At 39.1% G+C, this 23,886-nt stretch overlaps 1 protein-coding gene across 1 annotated transcript; it reads left to right on the forward strand.

Moving 5' to 3' along the window:
* The first annotated feature begins 11,110 nt into the window (after positions 1-11,110).
* On the forward strand, positions 11,111-11,578 carry LOC111594222 (enhancer of rudimentary homolog). Its single transcript, XM_023307422.2, has 2 exons — positions 11,111-11,185; positions 11,246-11,578. Exon 2 carries the CDS (start codon positions 11,258-11,260, stop codon positions 11,576-11,578), a length of 321 nt encoding a protein of 106 aa, XP_023163190.1. The 5' UTR covers positions 11,111-11,185; positions 11,246-11,257.
* Positions 11,579-23,886: the final 12,308 nt, after the last annotated feature.

Here is a 23,886-nt window from a genome sequence, read left to right on the forward strand (position 1 = left end):
TTAAATCATCGTGAGCAGACAAAAATTCAAGTCGATTTTATGCCTCAGGCCTGATCCCAACAATCCTTGCATGCCAAACGCTGTGTATCGAATATTCTAAAATTGCATGTGACAGGCTCGGCTGGCCTTCTGTATTTATTGATAGAAATTAATTTTATATGTTGTGCGCAAGACCTTAAGGTATTTTGGGTATTAGGGTTCTCAAAAATGAAGTTGCTTGAATGCCAAAATAGATTATGATTAGAAATTATCTATTATAAATAGCCTTAGGGGCAGTTTAACAATAGAAGAAATATCATGGTTTTATGTAGACTTCAAATATCTAAATAGCATTTAAGAATAAGGAAAACAATATTATTTTGATGCTGTTTCTGCCATAGCTACTCGAAAGGCAAGATCTCAGCTACAGAAATGAGCTGTTGAGTCCATTAGATATTTGCTCGAATTTCAGTCTCTACTTACATAGAAAGATTGAAAACTTCAAACTTCAAATTGAACAGAATTTTCTAACACATTCCAATCTGTGTACAAAATTCAATTCAATTTTAGAGTTTTTTCTTTCCCCTTTAATCTCCATTAGGCAGTTTACTGGAAACAATTCTAGCTATCAGCAGCAGCAGAAGTTGTACAGAAATTGGGCATCTGTAGCCAATCATGGCCATAAATGTATATTCGCGGTATTTGGGTTCAATGGGTCTCAATGCCACTCAAACTAGCTCTCTGTCTCTCTCTCTCTCTTTCTCTGTCTCTAACCCTATCGGGCTGTCGCTTATTCTCTCTGCACTCTGCTCGCTGTGCATGTGCTGGGCGCTAAGCAGATTAGCAAAGTTTGTAATTACGTTGGTAATTGATTAGGTTCGAACAACAAACTGCTAATAAGATTATTGCAGTCGAGAGCAAACCGAGCTGAAAAAACAACTTCAGCCCCAGAACAGACTCCCAATCAAATAGAGCAACAACAAAAACAACAAAAGTAGTATTAGTAGTAGCAACAAGCCCAAAAACCGAACACGCAACAAAATTCGAAGCGATTTGTGGCACAAGTTTTGCATGGAGCATCCCGGACGATGTTGCCTCTCGCTTAGCTCTTAGTCAGCTCTCTTTCGCTCTGGCTCGTTCCCACGCTTGTTTGCACAATTTGTGGCTGTGGAGGGGCGCGTGGTGCGGCAGGGTAGCTGGGCTCGGGGTAAGCTCACGCAAGCCGGAAGAACAACAATCGACCGCCGAAATAACAATGGCTTTGGCGCGTTTGCCAGCTTTGGCATTGGGCGTATTGTTAATGGCATTGCACGCAAACACACACACACACACACACATACACACATACAGAGAGAGAGAGACACAAGACAAACAATTTAGTGGCATTGCAACGTGGGCAAACAATCAGCGCTACGTCTGAGGCACACTTGCCACCCATCGGCTGAGGTTGAAGATGGGCCATGTCCAGTGTGGTGTTTCTTTGCCCGCCAAGCGGAAGCGGAAGTGGAAGTGCATGACCAGCTGCATGGCTGTGTGCGTGTGGGTGTGTGTGTGTGTGCGTGAGATAAATGCCTCATGCAGTGCAATGCAAAGCCGCAAGGATATCAGTCGCTGTCATTGTCGGCGCTGCTCGGCTCCGATCGGTTTTCAGTTGCTGATTAAAATCGAGGCCCATTGGCTGCATATCCTGCCAACCATCGCAACCATCGATCACACTCAAAATGACGCTCAAATAACCCACACACACATGCACACAAAGTGAATTTGATTTTGAGCGGCAGCAGAGCCAAAGAGAGAAGAAGAAGCAGAGAGAAAAAAATGAAAAGGATGCAAACCGTTCGGGAATAGCTGCAATTTTGCACGTGAACACGCTCGTCCTTCGCTTTCAGGCTCGTCCTGCTGCGCTATGCTGCCATATCACTTCCAGTTCACTTGACATATATGCAGCATGTTTGGCTGTGGGCCGGGCGGGGCGTGGCAGCATCGGCTTGCATTGCCCGCCATTTTCGCTTCGCTGCCAGCGCTCAGCTGCAGCTCGTGAGTTTTTAACTTGTCTTTTTTTTTGCAGTTCTTTTTGCCGTTTTGTTGCTGTTGTTGGCCCGCTCAATTCCAAATGCATTGCCAATCCCAAATGCTTCATTCTGTGATGGGTATGGACTGTCAATATTCCCGTTCCTGTATATACCTCAACTGGCGGCTCTTGTTGGGCAAATCTCGACAGCTAACCCAGTTTTGCGCTTTTTACGGTTGAGCTGCTTCGCATAGTGGAAGACAAACACACAAAAATTGTTATGTGGCTTCCGTGTTGCTCTTATGAGTGGTATTTCGTGCTGCCAGCTTTTGAAATCTGTTACCTGTGGTGTACGGCATACGGTAAATATTGTTAATATTGCATATTGATTTGGCTAAATGCACTTGGGCGCCGCTGTCGGAAGGAAGCTCGTTCGGGGAAATGGCTAAAAATATTTGTGAATTTATTCAAAATTTATGTTGAAAACTGAAAGTTGTAATTGAATTTGAAGAAATTGGCTTAAAGCTTACATAAAATTGGTTTAATAGATTAATGTAAATGTCTTCTCAGGTATCTTCACTCTTATATATATTGAAACATTAATATATACAACTTATACCCGGGCTGCTTACAAAGGACTATGCAGCATCCTCCTGAGATAACACCTTAGATACCCAATCGAACCGGATGCTCTTAAATTTGCCAAGCTTTGGCGCTGGGCGCAAATTACGTTCAACTAAATCACATCCGTCCAAGCCGGGCCAATCAAATTGAAATTATGTGCGGACCGCAGCAGCAGCAATAGCAGCAGCAGCAGCCAACAGCCAGCAGCAGTAGCTAGCAGCAGCACTCTCGTCATCCCATTTCAGTTTTCCCTTTTATCATGCCCACAGCCCTTGGGTGTTTTCCAATGCTGGTTGCCCGTTGCCCGCATTTCCTGTTTAACATTTTCAAACACAAATTTTATTTACTTTTTGCGGTAAAACTTATTTTGTTGCCCCCAATGCCGATTACGCACCAGTAGAAAGTAACGGAAAAACAGAAAAATAAGGAAAAGCGTCGAGCAAAATATTGTGGAAAAACAAAAACATTACGAGCAGCCGTCACGCAGCGGAAAAGTCTTGCGGTAAATACGCGCCTTTGATAACGCCGCAAAACTTTGTCGCAATTTCAAGTATCTCATTTCGAGTTTTATTTTCCCTCAAATCGGTGGGTGGGGAGAGGGCTGGAAAACAAATTGGGAAAAACAAGTGTGGAATTTAATTTGTCATGGCGTTTCATTCGATTTGGCGTGCCACCATTAAATTGCACCACAGAAATTTGCATTTCATTCACAATTCATTTGCGACAATGTTGCCAAATTGCCAGCATAACGAATTGTAAATTGTGAATGCGAAATGAGATCAAATCCATGTCGCAAATATAACTAAGAAGTGCATTGTATTATATGCCAGCTTGCCTGACACATCCTGAAAAACTCAATTAAAATGGCCTTAGTTTCATTTTGCAGCATGCCAAACGCAAATCAAAAAAATACTCCACTTACTCAAATCAAGCAACAAGCTCATTCGAAGTCTTTTAAGTAAAAATATTCAGAGAAATGGAAAAGGAAAAATTAATAATTGCCAGAACGACCTTTGAATACAGTTTTAAAATCTTGGTAATGTGTCAGAAAAAAGAATGAGTAAAATAACAAATATAATTTTGTATAGATTTATTAAATAATTTTTAATATGAAAATAATTTTATATACATTTATTAAATTATTTTTATTATGAAAATAATTTTATATACATTTTAAATATTATTAATTGTTTTTTATTTTATTTTAATTGTTTTAATAAATTAAATGTCAATAATTTTAGGAAACATTTTATATATTTAGAATGTCGAATTCTTATGTGGACATAAACTAAATATTTTAAATATTTAAAAAATATATTTTTTACAAATATTTGTATAAAGGTCAAAATTTATTAAAATAACATATTTTTTTAAAATTTATGAAAACATTTTTAAATCTTATTTATTTATATTTAAAATATTTTTATTTAAATTATATAAATATTTCCTAAAAATACTTCTATTTAAATCTAAAACTTTTTATAATATTTTTTTTAAAATTTGTGCAAATATGTTTGAAATACTACAAATATTTATATTTTTTAAAGTAAATTGCTGATATAATTACGTTTAATTATTATTTTATTTTTTTAATTAATAGCCTTGCTGTTTTCTTCACATTTTATTTAAATCTGAATATGAGCTACAGTCTAAAGCAGGTGAAGATCGTGGCTAAGATTCCTTCCTGCAGGTCGATTAAACGTAGACATCTCAATCTATCTATTTTCAGTAGCATAGCCTACGACATAGCTACGCTACCCACTTAAAGGAACTGCCCAGAGCTGTCTTTGCTGCCTTTATATTAAATGCATTCATCTTTTTCATAGCCATGTGTGTGTATGAATTTGCAGATGAGCGACCAAGCCAAATGTGCCACAAAATAGAGACAACTAACAGACAACTTACTAACAACACACACACACACACACACACACACCTCAACTTATTTGGACTTAAAACTGTGGTCCTCGCACTGAACATTTTTTGGGTATCCCTGGCTTGAGCTTAAAATGTTGCCCATATTCTCAGCGCCTGTTTGCCTGACGTTCTGACATTTTGCGGTTCTGTGGTCTCCTTTCTCGGAGTTGTTAAGAAATCAACTTTTCTGGCTTTTGCGGCTGGGCGCACATTTGGCTGTCATGTGAGTGTGTGTGTGTGTGCATAGAATTGTGAGAGCTTAAAAACTAAATTTTGCTACTAATTGGCGCACTTTTGTTTAGCACAAAACTCAAATTTGTGCTGGCACAAGAGTCTTTCATATGTCTAACAAGCTCGGCAATTAGCTTTGCAACTGTCCCTTAAAATTTACCAAATGCCATACAAAGTGCAGCTAAAGATAATAAAAATACAAATGAAAATGCGGCCTGAGTTATTAAGTTTTGTTGAAAGAGTTATGGAAATTTGTTGCAAATGCCAAGAAAATATAAATTTTCATTCGCTTTTGAAGCCTTTCAAAAAGGGCATAATTTAAGACAAAATCATTTTCGAATAGATATTTAGGAGAAGGTGATTTTTCCGATTAGACTGCGCCACTATTTGAGCTGGATGAGAACAAATTGTTAGACGCAGTTTTTAGATTCTAAATTGTAAAGATTCCTCTCACTCGTTCTCATGTTTGCCTCAAAAATAGATATCCAGCTAATTCCTTTCAAAGCTTATTTGTAGTCAGCAGCTGTCAATCAATAAATATATATAAGCCTCATATATAACATAAATCCAAACCCCTTTGCTGCGGGCACATGGCCCAAATCAAGTGTACTGATTTGTGCCAGCTAGACTATTAAATTTATGACGTAAGTAAATTGAATTTTAAATTTGAGTATGACAAATGCGTTACACGCACACGTGCGAACCTGAACAAGAGGCGGGCGGAGGCCACCGGCACTGGCTGCATAGAAATTGCCTATGTGCGCACAAAAGTCATAAGTCGGCAATGGAAAAGGCAACAGCAGCGGCGCAAAAAATTGCCAACAATAAACGTGACTCCAGCGGCATATGTATAGCCAAAATGCGTGTGGTGGGTTGTGAGGGGGTGTGTGTGTGACACGCCCTTTGCACCGCCGAAGTGTTGACGCAATGACTAACTGAAACAGCCAGGCGGGCGAAACGAACGGGCGGACAGAGAGACAGACAGACAGACAGACAGACGCACTGACTGATTGAGTGAATTTCAGATTGAATGACAGGCAAAGGCGGCCAGCGGGTGTACAGGGTATACAGGTGGGGCGTGGCGGGTAGATCTATGTAGCTGGCAGCAAATCAAAATCAGCACAAACTGTAATAGAAACGACAAATACGTGTGCAACAACAACAGCAACTGCGAGGCAAAACAAAAATTTGTGTGACAGTAAATTTAACGGAAAGTGCCTCATCAACAGGACGCCATATTGCAAGTGATTTAAGGGGGCGTGGCAGTTGCCACCTTATTTTTTTTTCAACTTTGCCGATGTAACAAATTGTCGCGTTCTTTTGCCAGGCCGCTCAATTATTGTTCAAATCAAATTGCAAAAAGATTTTCTATTAGAGAGCAAACAACATGCTAAACAACAAAGTGAATGGGGCGGGACTGGGTGCGGCTGGGAGACCATTTGAATTTGAAAATTCAGCACACGTTTCCGTTGTCGATTTTCATTTTTCTTTTTTTCGTGGGGCTTTTGGTTTTTTCTTTTGTTTTGTTGGCCAATGGCGTCAAATGTAGCGTTAACTTGGCGTCTCTGACAAATCAGAGAAAATCTGAAAATCAAATTACCAAAAACATACACCTCCCTCAGGAGAGCTGCTGGGGATGTGGCGACAAGAAAAATAAAAGAATGAACGAGAAATCCACGTGTCATGCTGCACTTGAGACTGGGCGCAGTCAACTGTCTGTTCGTCTCGTCCTCTCTCGCCTTTGCTCTCTACTTCGCTGTCATTGTTTTCGACAGCAATTTGGATTTGTTAGAGTGTGTAGAGAGAGAGAGAGAGGGGCGAGCGTCGGGTGTGTGGGTACACACATTGACATTGTCTGCTGCGGCGACTTTTAGTTCTCAAATCAAAAACGTATCAAATAAAAGATTGCTCGTATGCTCCATAGCATACTTTTGTGCGCACTCAACACGTGCCCAGCTATCGCTCTGGGCTACGTACAGCTGATATGCTGTTACTGCTGCTGTCAGCAGTTCCATGTCCAGGTCCAGCGAATGCGACATTTTTCGAGTGCTGCTGCTTAGCCACTTGGGAGTTTCGAGTTGAAGTTCGAGACGCTGACGAGGCGACGATGACACAACGGGTACCTTGACACACACACACACACACAATATGAGCTTTGAACAAAGAAGCTGGGACTACAATTCGCAAGAATAAATATATGAAAACAGCGACAACAACTTTTTTGAAGCACTTCAACAATGAAAATTCTATTTACAAGTGCAAATAATGTGTGAAGATGATGTTTTTTGTTTGATTAAACAACGAAATTTCAGGAAATGTTCATTGTGTTTTATATACCTATATGTAACGAGTAACTGAAGTATAATATGATTAGAGCAAAAGAAGCTATAGACAAATATAAGCTGGGCTGAAGAGGCTAAGAAGGAGAGGCGCTATAAGAATCTAAAAATATCCCATGCGGACATATTGAAAGCGAATGTAATGTGAACAGTTTTAACGTGAAAATTAAAAAAGTTAGAGTGCGCTAGACGGGAGTGCCTGACTGAACTCTGCGCAAAGCAACAAAGCCAAGTATTTTGTTTCTTTTCAAAAAACATTGAGCTAGCAGCAGCTGCGCTTATGCGTTTTTTTTTCCTAATCAAATTTGGTGGTCAGGTATTCTTAATCCATAATCCCTTAGCCATCACTGAGATGTGGTGTATGCAGATAGATACACCTAAAATTTCAAGGCTTTTAATTTTCTTGCGATATTGCTGCCTTCATATTGAAGGAAAGAAGAAGAGGCCTAGATTGACTCAGGTAAATGTTCTGATAAGTAATATATATATTTTATTTGATATGCCACGTCTTCTGCTCCTGCCTTCCACATAAATGCACATTTTTATTGGACTCAGTGTATAAAAAAAAGTCAGAAAAATAAAAAAAAATTATTTATAGTTTTTTTTTTTACTGCAAAGGATAGTAACTGCTGGCATGATTCGTTAAAATTATTGATTATATACATAAATTTAAAGCGTATATAGAATTATAATATAATGATATATAATACTAATAAATTTCATGGAATCATAAATTATTTATATTCAATTCTAAAAATTCTATCTTTGAATTCACAATTTACCAAATTAGCAAAATTATAATTCAAACTATTTACCTAGTCCAGCAGCAACGTAGCTAATTAAATAGCCAAAATTTTGAATGTCAATGCATATAATTAACCCACATACGTGATGCCAAAGTACACAACGGCAACAGCAACAGCAACAGCAACAAATGGCAACAACAACTTGAAGCTTTTAGCTCACGGCGCTCAGCTGGCAGATCGTTTGGTGTTGAATGTGTGAAAGTGCGCTTGCATAATTTCATTAAAATAACTGTCAAAAATTTCACGTATGCCAGACACTCGTACACACACACACACACTCGCTAAGCCTGCGGCTCACACACACACGCACACACAGCCACACCATCCCCCGTTGAAAACCAACAAAATGCTAAACGCTTCGAATTGAAACGCGTATTTCGCAGCCTCCGCCGCTGCGGCGCAGCTGTCAATAGGAATTCTGCAGGTGTCAAAAATATTTCAGGCATACCTGTGTCTTTATCTCTGTATTAGTCTGTGTGTGTGTGTGTGTGAAAATTGGCATAAATTGCTTTAGGGCCCCGTGGGTTACAGCTCCCTCCTCCCTCTCCCTCTCTCACTCTTGCGGTGTGTGTGAAATTAATTTTCATTATTGGATTGCGCGACTTAGACATCATTATCGTGTTCTTATCGACATCGACACACACGCCACAAATTTTTGCTGCTCATGTGGCGCCTAATCGCTCAGAAAGCGCCCAACATTTGCCACAAAGCCCACGAATGACAATCGATTTGGCGCTTTAAAGAATGTGACATGCGTCCAATAAGCTGTTCAATATGGGATTTTGTGTCCGCTTTGAGGCAAGATTTTACCAACAAATATTAAATTAAATAACAATTTCAAATTGAATCTCAATTTGTGGTCAATTGTTTAACTAAGCGAGCTTAATTGATATATAATAAATATATAGATAAATCAAAAATTAAATTGCTAATTAAACTATTTATATAAAGTTAACTTCAATTTTTTGTTTGTTAAATTGAATTGCGCATAAATTTAATAAAATTAGTTAGCATTAAATTGTATTTATATATATTTATGCTGAAATATTCAACTTGTAGCATGGACGTTTGTTCTAATTAAATCGATAGGTCTTAGTTATGCCATGCAAATTGAAGTGATAGATATCAGAGTTGATTCTTTGTTGAAGCTAAAATGTCAGCGTCGTTTTGGGCCAACAATTCAATTACAATTGTATGGGCTGTCATAAAGGAAATTCAATAGCAAGACTCGAGCATTGTGGTCTGGGCATAGTTTGCTCGAGTGTCTCTTTGGCAGGGGTAACAGAGCAACCATTTTATGGTTACCCGAATGCTGTACAGATAATGAAGAGAAGGAAGCCCTTGGGCACATTCTCATTCACATACCTCTACCTCTGTGTGTGTGCTCTGGGGCTGCGGAGCCAAATAATTTTGTGGAAGCCACAGAACTAACCAAGCAAATAATTTGTGAAAATTGAATTGAATCTCAATGAATATGAATATATAAGGCAAGTGAGCCTCCAACCAGCTCTTGACAGTTCCATCTGTGACACAAATTACAAATAATTTGGTAAAATTTAATTTGATTTGAAGTCAACTCGAACTCACGTCGAAAGTTGAGAGTCGAAAATTTGGGGCTCGTTTCCGCTTCATTGGCAGCTTAATTGCAAAGTTGTATATCAAAGTCTTTGGCGGCCAAGTAACCAAAACGAATTGAAATCGAATCACGTTGCCGGCCGCAACACAGCCAACAACCACTTCAACAAAATGTCAAGTGAAAAACCATTCAAATCTTTGGCCGCACTCAAGTCGCTTCAGTTCCACATAGAAATGAAATAAAAAAAATAAAACAACTACAACAACAAGAACGTAGAGAAAAAGAAAAAGTTTTTCTAAATCAACGCCGCGCACCTTTTTGAAAAGGTAGCGAAACGTGAGTTGACTTGCCAATGACAGGCTGGGAAACGAGAAACGAGAAATCGAAAGCGACACTGAACTCGGCTACAACTGAGAACTCGTAGAACTTAGAGAACTTTGGAGAAGAACTCTGCTAACTCGGCACGAGGACAAACCCAACTTGAGCGCGCTTTGGTCGCAAACATTTTCGTTTAATGAGACCAATAAAAGCCTCTGGGCTGAAACCCAGAACCTCTGCCAATGCCGCTGTCGTCGCCGCTGCCACAGCCACTGCCTGCGCTTGGGTCTCCTGGCGAAATCAAAAGTTTTTGCAAATTGCATTTGTAATGGCAGCGACGCTTAAATCTTTTATGAGCTCCATACTTAAGTATATTACGTACTAAGGCGAAGCGGGAGCATGGGCTGAGGGGAGAAGTGGGGCAGAGGGGCAGAGTCGAGCGCAACGGAAATGAAATTGAAAGCGCACGCACGTGTTTAAGACGTTAAAACCCTTTCCTCTAATTGTCCGCCTGGGACAGTTTTCAGCTGAAATGTAAGGCTTGGCTCCGCCCATCAAATAAAATCATGTCAAGTACAGTTAAGTGTGGAATTATTTAAGTTTCGATGTCCAATTGATTGGAAAATCATCAAGCAATTATGCGATTTTATGACGAAATATTCAAATATTTATATATCGAGGGAAATCTTTGAAAATACATGCATTAGGGATATTCCTTTAGCTGAAATCAGATATCGTTGAGATTTGTTGAAAAGCATAGAGAATTGGCTATTTTATATTAGATTTGCCAATTTGACTGCTGAAATAATTTTTGACAGCTATTTTGCTTGGACTCATCTGCTAAAAATTTAAGCCAAGAATCTGTTCTGTAATTATAATTAAGCTGACGCGTTCCCTAGACCTGGCTCTGATCTGTTGAAGAGGCACATGAAAGAGGAACGCAGCGCTACAATTTTGAAGATAGAGAAGACGTTCAAGAAGAAGCCTAACAAGATTACAGGAAAAATTTGAGGATTTTTAAAAAAATGTTGAAGTAATAGTAAAATATCGAAATAATTATTTTGATGCATTAAATATATATGAATAAAAAATATAAAAAGAAACCCTCGTATTTGAAACATTTGATATGTAATGAGTGTTAGAACTGTTATAATTTATTCAAATGAATTCTACATAATTATATTTTAAAATATTTTATTTTAATATTTAAATTATTTTGGAGTATTCCAAACATACATTCTGTATATTTTCAATTAACTTTTCAACTCTATGCAGCGCCGTAAAATTGATTTAACTATCAAAGTAGGCTCTAATTCGTAGACCAATTTTGATTTGGAGAATATTAAACAAGAATTACTTTAAGCTATAATCTACAGCTAAAAAGGTGTGTATTTTTTTTCGAATAATTAACAAGTAATTAATCTAAAACTTCTTAATTGTTTAGAATTCGATTGATATGACTCATACCGTGTTGTTTGTTCATCCCACGAAGTGTCCACGAACGCGCACTTACAGCGAATTTAAGACCGTTCAGAGCTGTTTGGAGGCTGTGTGCAAGATATATGAGGAGCATCTAAAGCGGAAGTGCCCCAACATGCCCACCATAACATATGATATACAGCAACTGTTCGATTTCATTGACTCCTTCGTGGACATCTGCTGTCTGGTGTACCAGAAGAGCACGGACAGCTATGCGCCGCACAGCAAGGAATGGATTAAGGACAAGATCTACGAACTGTTTCGGGAGGCTGCTTTAAACAAGGAAAGATTACAATAATAATAAAATAAATAATAATCTTTAAAAAGTATAAATTAGTTACGTTGCACGAGTCTCAGCAAAGAGACAAACGAGCAACAGGAAAACAATTAATTAATCATCTGCAACAAGAGCAGAACATTGAGTACAATCGCTTCTTGGGGAGTTTCCACAGTAAAAAGTAATACACTTAAACTCAAATTTGTCAAAAGCATAACATTACTGAGGCAGCAGCAAGTACAAGCAGAGAACAAGTGGAAAAGGTAGGGGAAACAAGCGACAACAAATATAAGTGCCACAAAGGGGTGCAACAAAATTGGCATAGAATAGGTAGAGAGAGTAAGAGAATGGGAGAGAGAGTGAAAAGGGGAGGCAAATACAAATGATCGCTCATAAAAAGTGACACATTTTGGCGCAGCAGCCAAAGGTAGACAAAGGAACACAACAAAAAAAGGATGTGAACGAGTGGAAGGCAGCTGGAGGGGACAGGGCGAAGCTGAGGGGAAAAACAAAATGTCGCTTTTCGTCGCATCTGTCATTCGGTTATATTGGAAATTTGTTTCAATCAAAGGTTTAGCAGCAAATGGGCGTTGGCGGGGGCGTGTGCGTCTGTGTCTGTCTGCAGTTATGTGCCATATCAAATCACTCAAAGTGTTGCAAAGACAACGCCAGACAATAGCACAGATGCCCAGCCAGGCAGCCAGCCGGCCAGCCGGCCAGACAGTCAGACGCTGGAGTTTATTGCCGAATGGTTATCATATTGCTTATAGATTTTGCAACAGGAGCCAACTGACATTGATTGATCAATATGAGAGCCGCAGTTACCAAACCGTCAGTTACCTGCCTTTATCTCTTTTATATCTATTTTTTTTTGTCAACTCTTGTTCGAATGACAGCGCTGCACAGGTGTGTGTGGGTGTGTGTGTGTGTGCCAGTTGTTTGTGTGCTGCGTCTGCAGCTGCGCTTCAAGTGATTTTTGTTTATGATTAATCACTGCGAGCTGCAGGCTGGGGCAACAGTTGGCAGCTGAAGAACTTTTTCCAAAATAATATAACTTGAGCTTTAACGCGCACAGTTGGCAAATGCCAACACCAAAATTACAACAACAACAACAACAAAGCAAATTAAAAAATATTTAGGCAGCTGCGGCGAGCATTCGAAATTTACGCAGTGCAAACTTATATTTTATGATTTTGATTGCGAGCATTGCGAAGTGCCCAAAACAACAGCCCCAAAAAGTAGGCAACGAAAAATATAAAACGTTCACCCAGCTGTACTCTGGCCTGTGTACGGTGGGCTGGAAATGTCATATGAGAGGCAAAAATTGACAAGTCGTGAATGAATGAACTGAATGCTTTTAATTTTGTAAATGGAGTAAAATGAATGTACAGGGAGTAAAATGAAGATAAATAGTCTCAAGTTAAATATTGGGTATCAGCATATGACACTTGTACAACATATAAAAATTTTAATATAGTTAACAATTAGAGTTTATGTTCTTCAATTATCGAACTTTATAGACTACAAATATGAAGCTTTTAAAGCAGAAGCAATGCATTTTCTGAATTTAACAAGTTTTTCTAAGGCAATTATTGACTCTCTTAGGAAGAAAGGTCTATACTAGACCTTAGATTGTGTTCTATAACAACTTATTAAATAAATTTTTAATATTAAATAAATTTTCCTTGCTTAATGCTCCATGCTTTGTCTGCACAAGTTTTAACTTTCACTAAAATAAGCCTCGCCTTTTAGGTTTTCGAATTATACGCACACTTCGCAGAGTATCGACCATGGTGCGCCGAAAAGTATTTGCGTCTGGGCTGTTATAAAAGTTTCGCCAGCTTTGGCGTGCGAATTTGCGTGCGTATGAGTTGGCAATGGAACAGCCTGTAATAACCGAATATTCCAAAAATCACTAACAACAGCAATTCGCCGACGTCAAAAGAGCAGGTAAAAATGAGAAGCTAAAGCTTTAATCAAAGTAAATGTGCTTCACGGGAAATTTGTAAATAAAATAAAAAATGATTTAAAAAAATTTAATCAGTTGCAGAGTTTTCATTGGCGAAATGCTGGAGAAAATATTTTGTGTTTATTTCAAAAGTCTATTGCATTTTGATAACAGCAAATTGACGGCAATTCTCGCAAACACTAACATGGAGATACACACGCAGAGAGCTTTCAATTTGACTTGAAATACAAATACATTTGGCACAGCTGTTACGCATATCTTTCGAATATGTTAGCCAAAAAATATAAATATTTTTGTATTATTTATGCGGCATTTCTTATGCTCAGGTTTTTTTGCTGCTTGTATTTCACATAATTTAAAAGCCAAATTGTTTTCCAATTGCAGGGCTGGCGAGAAGATCGAGAGCACACAACAGGCGAAACAATTTCGAACACTTTAAGGACAACTGGCAACAGGCATTGAGCAAATATTTTTGCAGCCCAACATATTTTGTAATTTTCTACACATTTTATGCGATTTGTTGCTGTTGTTGTGTGCCGACTGAAAGGACGACCCGAACAATTTGGTGTAATTTAATTAAATGAACACAGCAGCAGACCAAAAGCAGCGGGCAGCCCCTGGCAGCACTGTCCAGTCCAACAGACAGTCTAGACTTAAGTGTGGGATTGGGCGGGAGGTTCAAATGGAGGCCTTAGGTCCTCGGCCAGGTCCTGGCCATTCACAATGCATTGTTCACTGACTGAGGGGTGCTCAAAATGACAAAAGTTAATGCCTAGCAACGTCGAACGTTGAGAGCGAACAAAGGCCAGCAGCAGCAGCAGCAGCAAAAGCAACAACTGCTATTAGTAGGCAGCCAGCCAAAACCCAAATGAAAAATAATAAAAAGGCAATGACGAGCACGATGACGATGACTATGATGCTGACGTTCATGTTGATAGGAAACCAAAAATGCAAAAGAAAAAAAAATAAAATGAGAATCGAGAATCGAGAAGAATGGCAATGGCAATGGCAAAGGAAAGCAATGAAAGAGAGCGCTAGCCATGCAGGACACCTGCTGATTAAGATCACAAATTGAAAATCATGCCAGGCGCCGACAGGACACGCTTCTGTTGGCAGCTGCTGTCAGCTTCTGTGGCCCCATCCACAAGACAAGCTGCCAAACGGAAGCTAACAAAAAAAGTAAAGAGAGACGAGAAAGAAAACACTAAACATTTGCGTTATTTTCATTAGTGCCAGGCGCAAGACAAGTTCAATCAATGCCTGAACTTTGGAATTTTCGAATTAAGCTAATCGAAAAGCTCAACACAGACACACACTCATAGGTTTCCTAACAAATGAGAACTTGAACTAGCTTCAGGCTGGAGCAGAGCTAAATAATTCTAAGAATTTATATGAGAACTATTTATTTACTCAGCAATCAGAGGTGCAGCTGGCTGTAGGTGAACAAATTAAAGATGCACTTCTAACACAAGTTACCTTATTCTAATAGAATTGATTTGCATAACTCTTATATATTTTCTCACCTCATTTGCTAACTGTGTAGTCAAATGGTATATTTCGTAACTTAGGGCAACATTTACATTACTTTAATCGTGCATTTCTTGTTGTTTACTTTCATTACATGTTGTAATGGCCATGCCCCAGAGGTAATTGTCCTGACAATGGCAGCGGCTGACAGCCGGTCAGTTGGAGAGACGAATGGACGAAACAGACAGCTAGACAGACAGTTGTGCCCCGGGCCGAAGCAAAAGCGAAGGAAGCAAAAGTCAAAGCGTTAATGAAATTGAAATCAATAACAAGCGAAACACACAAAGCACATATACACACTTATACACATACACATACACATCTTCATATACACATACCTATGCACACACACACACACAAATTGCTTACATCAAAGCAAGGCAATGTCCGTTTGGAATTTGACTGAGACTTTAATAAACTGATGGTAACTGGCGTGTATATTGAAATACCCTGTAGAAATAGTTAAAGAGAAAGGTTGGGTTGTTTGCAAAAATTAATTTAAGCGCTGCTTCAAAAAAATCTATTATAAAAGATATTGAAATGAATACAAATTGGTTTGCCTTTGAGCCGCTGATCTTTAATATTATTTTATTTTATATATTTAGTATATTTTTTTGGCAATATATTTAAAAATATATAGAATTTTACAAAATTGTATATTGTATAGTATATTATTATTATATATTTATATATCTAACTATTATTAGTTATATTTTTATTACATTATTCCAATATGCATATTTTCAAAAAATTTCCATAAAAAAATAAAAATTCTTTCTAAAATTCTTTTTACAGGATATCTGCTAGTCTAAGCACTTTCATTTGTTACACATATATTTTGATATTTTTTAAAAATCATATGAATGCAGCGTAATGAAGTGTTGAAATTTTGACTTTATTCGCTGGCAGCCACAAATTGAATTTTTCGACTAAATCAAATTTGAGCTGGAACAAAATTTTTAACAGAGCGACACTAAATGTTGACAGAGAGAGGCAGCGAGGGAGAGACTGATGTTAGAGATAGAGCTGAACAGTTGGTTAGCTGTCGGCTTGCCACATGTGTCGTCAAGTTTATGTGGCCGAAAACTTGCAAACTGCCAACTTTCTTAATTGTCTGATTGAATTGATGATTTAATAACTTTAATTTAATTTGAGAGCAATCTAAGTGCATGAGTATGTGTGTGTCTGTGTGTTCGAAGTTCTTTAGAGTTGCGTGCTTAAAAGTTTTGTGAGTTTTGGTTTTCATTTGGCTTGGTTTGTGCTAAGTTTCTAAACTGTGCGAGTGCCAAAAGCCAAAGATTTGTCAATGCAATTATTGAAGTTGGAACTTGCAGCAGGAGCCGTAATAGCAGCAGCTGCTCTTGGCGAAGTAAAAAGGTGTCGATCCTTCGGTGCTGCAATGAATCAAAAAAGTAAAATCAATTCTTGTGCCCTTCGCCGAGCACAGATGGACATGGACCGGACCATTAATCCAGAGCCGGCTACAGAAAATAGAAGGCGACAACATTGATGTGGACAATGCCACAATGCGATTGCGGTCAGAGCTGGACAAGGCTCAACTCGAATGTTGAGCCGCCTTTTGGCTTTGCCTTCGCCTGGCCTGGGCCGTTGCCGCATCCGTTTCCGGCTCGCAGCGTAACTAAAACACAAAAGCTTCCTACAGCAGGTCCTTGTTGTCCTTGTCCTGCACTTAAGAGCAGCAACAATGGAAAAAGCACAAAAAAACGACAACGGCAACGGCAACGGGAACGGCACGGCAACCCGAATCGAAAATCCCAAAGAAAAACAGTAAATACACGCAAAGTTCTTTAGCCTTGGGTGGGCATTGGGGTTTTTCATTTATCCTAGATTGAGAACGTTGTGCAGCTGCTGTTGCTGCTGCTGCTGTGGCAAGTGTATCAGATTGTGGCCAAAAAACTTGCAAAGCAAAGTTTTTGGCAGCTAATTAATTAAGTTCTTTTGCAATTGCCTTTTGGGGCCAAGTTCAATGGTCGTGAAAAGGCATTTTCCTCTTTGCTGCCAGCTGCCTGCTGCTGGCTGCAGGAAATTGCATTACCGTTGCGCTGCGCGACTTATTAACACGGCCTGGCCAATGTCAACAAATTGCATTATTGGCGCAATAAAAGCGAGACACACACACACACACACACACACACGCACACACGTAGTATTGAGAACAAACACAGCCAAACAACAACCCTCTGAAGTGTGCGCGTATTTTAAATGTTATTGAAAGTCGCCCCTGCAGACAGTGTAAATATATGTATATGCCCTGCAAACCTGTACAGGTGATTCTTATGGCCATGAACAAGACTTCAAAGAGAGTTGGTCTAGGATAGACGTGGTGCAAAGGCATTGACAATTGGCCATAAAAATGAGACCGATCAGGCCATAAGACGCATTACGTTTAAAGTGTATTTAGTGTCTTTAATATATATTGTTTTACTATCATAAGTTTTAAGAAATATATATAAGATATTCTATTTATTTGTCTTTAATCTTGCCTTAAGATCGCATCCTTTTCAGTATATCTTCAAGGCGACTTATTCCAGTTCTTTTGCTTCACTCTCTGTCTATCTCTCTCTGATAAATATCCATCTTATACACTTTAGCATAGCCCTCTTTTACAGGGTATATTGACATGTATACTGTCATGTTCAATTTGGTGCATTGCTGGACTCCAACTTCAATGTCGTTGTCACTGGCTGCGCACGCTTCAGGTGTTAATGATTTAATTTCGTTTCGTGTACAGGAAAATTTCATTACTGTTGACAATGGCACAACACACCCTCAAAGAGTGTGTGTCTGGGTGTGTGTGAGTGTGCTGCATGAGTGTGTGGTTAAATGATAAGGTTTAATCATGTTCGAGGGTGTTGTGTTTCAAGCATATAACATTATCGCAACTCGAAAGCTGCATTTAAAAGTATTTAATTTACCTTTTTATCAATTGAAAAAAATCACTGAAAATTCGCAAAAATATCAGTTAATAAAACCCTTGTTGTTCTTGCTTTTGTTATTTAAATATTATCAGATGCAGGTTCATTAACATTGATAAAGGGAATATTTTTTTTTAGTTTTTGTGAAATAATTAAGGCGCTGTCAATTAATCTATGTATAAAATAAAAGAATTTGACTTTAATTATAAGACTTTAATTTATAAGAAATTTGTATTTAACATAAATATTATTTTTAATGAAAAGTTTTATAAAATAAGTAATGCTTGAAGTATATTTGTGTTTAATTAATTTAATCAGCTTTAATTAACAATATTTGCAATAATTGTCAAGACTCAACAACGCATTCAATTAATTGACTATTCCCTACAATAATTGCTTATAAGTATTCCCTTGAATTGATTACAAAATTCCACAGGTTTAAGGCCGTAATTAAATAAATATATATACAATAGTCAGCTCAAGGCATATTCGCGCGCCCAATTAAATTGGTTTATTGAAATATGATAAACAGTGAGAGGCAAACAAAGGGTATGCAAAATGTGTTACTTAACCAGGCGGCAAGCGGCAGCAACAATATCAACTTTTGATACCGCTGATAAATATTAATGCCAAGCAAAGTGTTCACTGAGCCGCACTGCGGCCAAAGGACTTTGTCGAACTGTCCAAGTCCTGGCCGCCATGGGCAAGGCCTTGTGCCGATGGGCGTAGGCGTTGGGCGTGGCACTGGCTGCACAATTCTGACGGCATTAATATTCATTTCCATAGCTACAATAACACAGGGCGAGAGCGCGACAGGCCACAGGAGGCGACTGCCATAAAGACAACAGCAACAACAATAAAAAACAAACAGGAACCGAAAGCTGGCTGCAGCTATAGCGAGAGGAGCAGCAACACATACACACTCATTGTCAGCCAGTGTTGTGTATGTGTATGTGCGTGTGTGTGTGTGTCAAAGGAATTGTTGAGCCAACAGAAGCCATTGTAAGCGTGCGGCAGCTACTGCTCTTTGACATTCATTTAATTGAGTCGCTCTACAGTCGCCAGCTGCGCGCTGCGAGCAGCCGCTTTTGATTTTGCATTTCAAATCAAGCAAAACGAAACAACAATCAAATTCACTTTAAACTTTTTGTATTTTAATTAAATTTTCGAATAGAACGTCAAGCATTATGCAACAGGCAATTGCAAATTGTATAGAAACTGTGTGTCTATGGGCTGCAGCGCCTGCCTTCAATGTACTTTTCCGCTTTAAAGGCATTTTCATTTTATTATTATTATCGCTTTGGCATAATTCCCAAAAAGTGGCATCGAAGTCGAAGCGGGCTGAAACGAGCTGGCAGACAATGGGCCTAAAGCAGGGCAAGGCAGGGGCCATGGGTGGCAAGTTGGCTGCCAACTTGCGGCAGTTAAGACAACGGTGTGAAAAATGAAATTATAAGCAAAACGACAGGCTGGCAGCGATATGACGCAACACTGAAAAAAATACATGAGTAAGTTGTAACACAAATTAAAATACCTTTGTTTGAAATTCATAAAATAGGCTGAAGAAATAATTTCAAAAATTTAAATACAATTTATTTGCCAAGCTAACCTGAAAACATATTACCAGAACAGCTGCAGCGCTCCAAATTCTAGCTGTGTATTGTTGGCCGCATGGCTAACTTGTCGTAAAGTATGGCATCATCTTTGTCTAGAGAGTCGAACGCATGACAGACGACAATACATCTTAGGCGCATTTTAATTTCATGCTTAGCTTGACTCAGCTGCGTCCTTCAGGCGGCGCCCTCGCCTGTCCGCCCGGCTGTCTAGTGCCAGCTCCTTTTGATTGTTGCTGCGTAATGACATTTAATGTCCAAGGCCCATATAATTGACTGGGGGGCCGAGCTGTGAGGCATTCGCAGTTAGTGCGCAATTCATGCGCGACTGCACAGCAGTTAAATTGTGTCGTCTTTAGCTCTTGCATTTGTATCTTCTGCCATACATTTATGTATGTAGCCGTTGCTTGGCCATTTATTTTGTATTTGAAGCGGCTCGCCATAATCTATGGTCCAAAGTGCAGCGCAAGTGCGGCTTGTGGCAATGTTTAATTGTGCGACCACATTACGGGCACGTGCAGAAGGCATATGCCACAAGCTAACAAAAATCTGATTTACCTTAATACCTGTGGCCAACAGATTTTATGTGGCGTGACTTTCAGCTATGCCTGATGATTTAGCCACTCGACGCCGGCCGTTTAATGGCTAATAATGGCAGAGAAGAGACTAACAAAAAGCCGAGCAAATAAATGAAATAATGAATGAAATAAATTGTGAGCCAAAGCAGGCAAACAATGTCAATGCAAGGGTCATAAACTGATTTAAGCAGATGTGTTGAAGGAGGGCTTGAAAAGTGGCTTTAAGAAATATAAGAAAGTGTCTTAGAGGCAGAAACTCTTAGGCATTTTTTTGTTTCTCTAGATAGTATTTAAACGTCCCATGAATTGGCGAAGAAATTGGAAAACATTCTAAGTTTCAACTATAGATCTTTCTATCAAACTTCCTATATACTGTATTAAGCATACGCCATGTAAACTTTCTGCTGAAAACAAATCAATCAATAAAATTTTCAGCATTTTCCTATCTGATTGACTGACGAAACCAATTGATTGACAAGTGCTACGGGCCAAATGTGTTTAATTAAGTTAACACTGCCAAAGTTGGTAGCTAATATCTTTTAGTTATTCTAAAGAGTCATCCAGACTAGACAGCCGCCAAAAGCAGGCAGCTCTAGCTAAACAAGCCTTGGCACTTGCCATTCAACGTAGCCAAGGAGTCGGAGCACCTTAAAGCTAGTGCCACGTAATTCAATGCGGCTGCCAGAAACATGCGTAGTCGAGTAGTCGAACGCGCTGCAGCTAAACAATGAACTGGCCGCAGGCCAACAACAACAATAATAGCAGCAACAACAACAATGCAGCACCTTCGGCTGGCTGCTAAGCAACAAGCGTGAAAGGAGCTAAGCACGACAGCTAGGATAATGCATTTGATCTAAAAGCAAGGTAAATAGCAGAGAGAGCACGACGAGGAGCTGTGTAGAGCCCAGGAAATTAATTACGAGTCACGTGGCAGACAATGCAAGCAGCTGCTGCTGTTGCTGCTGCTGTTCATCTTCTTCAGCTCTGGCATTGGTTTGTTTGCTTTCCCCTTTTTTTAGCGTAAATATTAATTTTCACACCTTCTGACATATGGATAACAAAGCACAATTGTTGTAGCTGTCAGCGCTCTCGCACTCTCCACTCCACTGCACTCCACTCTAGCTATGGCTTTGTAATCAAATCAGGCTGCATTTAAATGCATGTTTGGCTGCTTCAAGTTCAGCGAAGCTCCTCTTACGGCAGCCTGGTCAGCGGCAGCCCTATCATTAAATTTGATTTGAACTTGAACTAAGCATTCGCAGTATGAATACCTATTAAAATTAAAGATCAAAGCTGGAGGCTCTGCAAATGTTTGCCAGATTTGAAATATGCGCGAGGCTAAGAAAATGTTTAGAAAATATAATATTTAAATAGTTGAAAGTAAATATATATTTTGTTTAATTTATATATTTCTATTTCAAATTTTTATTATCTTATAAAATTGTTATATCAACTTTAAAAAATTTCATAATTAAATACACTTAATAATGTTAATTTTTTTAAGTTTAATTATTTAACTGTATAATATATATATATCAAAAAGTTAATCTCTGTATCTAATTAATTTATCTATTTCCACAGGGTAACACTCGGTCATCCTCTCTCAATTGCAACACTCATATTAGTTGTGTATCGTCTGTTGCTTTTGGTACGTGCGCATTGCAAAATAATCGCAAATGTTCCTCGCCCTCGCCCCTCTGGCCGCCTCAGATCCATTTTCCAGCTGACTGGGAACGACTCCAAGTTGAACTCGGACTGGGCATAATCTCGCACGTAATTTGTGTGTATGCGACAGAAATGTCCGTTGCACCTGGCGGCTGGCCTTCGTCTGCACAGACCCGAGACCCGCCACTCCCTATTCGACCGCCCTATTTTGTCTGTTGCAAAACTATTGTCTGGCCAAGTTGTTGACAGGCACGTTGACGTCATTGTTTCGTAATTTGTATCCTTAGCTGCGCATTAGAGCATAGTTATACACAGCCAAAGTTGCCAAGAGCTTAGCCCAGCACCCCAGCTCAAAGTCCTTCTTTTCTCTGTACGTTTGTTTTCCTTATTTTAGAGCTTTAGTTTGTCATTTTTTGCCAGCTCTGCATTTGTGTACTGGCGTTGTTAAAGCGTTGGTAATGTGCATGACATGTCATATCAAGCGAGGTGTCGTCTGGCTTAGAAATAATGCTATCCAGCTTATGTCAAACGCTGCGTATGCGTAATGTGATAACTCAGCTAAGCAGCTTGAGTGGCGCTTAAATTGCATTTACTGCCTTTAATTACACTGCCAGCTAGATTTGCTGCCTTTTTTTAATTAAATTTCCTTTGCACATTATGCCTAATTCATTAAACTGCCGCCCGTCCCATTAGGCCTTTTACCTTTAACCCTTTCTTGCCTAAGTAAACAAATCTGCGCACTTCATTTGCCCCAGCCGGCCAAGTGCTTCAACTTACAGCGCATTTCCTGACCCTTCAATAACAACTACAAGTTCAGAAAACAGAAGCAAAATTAAAGAATATTTAAATATTGTAGAAGCCGAAGCTTAAATACTCTTTTAAAACTCATATATTGATTAAGCTATTCCAGATTAGCTTTTATACTTAGAATTTTTTTATTTTAACTGCTCGTTTAACCTTTCGATACTCTTTAAAAATTTGTATATCTTCAAATATTTTCTGCACTCGTTTCTTAATTGCATGACAAACTTCTGCTGCCCGTGACTAGAGTATCAAATATATGTATATAAAATAGAAAAGCGAGCGCCCAATTTGCAGCAAGACAAAACTTAATCGACAGCTTTGGCAGCTGATAAAAATGTCGAGGACGCGAAAGCGACTGAGAGATAGAGCTGTAGAACAAGTGGGCTTTGGGGTTTGTCTTTCAAGATGTCGCTGCAATAAAATTAATGCAAAAAGTTTACCTTTACCTTCGTTCAGTTGTTGTCAACGAAAAAGTGAGAAAAAAATACTTTTCGAATTCGTAATGAGTGGCAAGTTTTTTTTCATTTTTGGTTGGCGTGAATTGAGTTGAAGGTTGAATGAGGCGCAAAGTTTTCAAATAAAAATTAAAAATTGTCAAGGCGTTAAATTAGGGTCACAGGTAAAAGAGGAAGAGAGAGAGAGGAAGGCAGCTAAAGTTAGACGAACTTGAATCAAATTGAAATCAAATGGGTTTCACAGCAGCTAAAAAGGGTCAATGGGTTGCAATTGACAGGCAGCTAAGCCTGCCCGCCTGCCCGCCTGCCAGCCTGGTTAAGTTAGTCAATATTTGAGAGATTACCGAGCGTACCTCAACTGAAGCGTAAACAATGTGAGCTTTAAACTTATGGCGGAGCTGGAGATGCATGCAACAACAGCATCGCTCGGCACATGAAAAGTTTTTCTGTTAAACAGGAGTGGAACGAGCACGCTCCACTCGCCACATGATTCATAATCTCTACACTAATCTTTTAATCCAGTCGAGTGAATTTTGTACTCGATTGTGAAACAAAGTTGCCAAAGGAGCGGCCAAAGCAGCGAGCAGGCGGCGGCACAAAGAGTTAACTTTCAGCAGCGACAGCGAAAATAAACATATACGAGTATGTCATGTACCGATATACCCTATAGTAGTGGAGCTGGCCCACCTTCCCTCCTGCCCTTTGCCATTACATTAAGCGCACAACTTTGATGTCATCTTTGTGCCCAGGCCTTCGATAAAGTTTGTTGCTTTCGCTTCTGC

The sequence above is a fragment of the Drosophila hydei genome, unplaced genomic scaffold, assembly GCF_003285905.1.
Source record: "Drosophila hydei strain 15085-1641.00,03,60 unplaced genomic scaffold, DhydRS2 tig00008114-arrow-pilon, whole genome shotgun sequence".
In the NCBI taxonomy this organism is placed as follows: Eukaryota; Metazoa; Arthropoda; class Insecta; order Diptera; family Drosophilidae; genus Drosophila; species Drosophila hydei.

Bases quoted from the DNA above. Each gene is read 5' to 3' on its own strand.
- LOC111594222 (XM_023307422.2), top strand. From the start codon at position 11,258: ATGACTCATACCGTGTTGTTTGTTCATCCCACGAAGTGTCCACGAACG.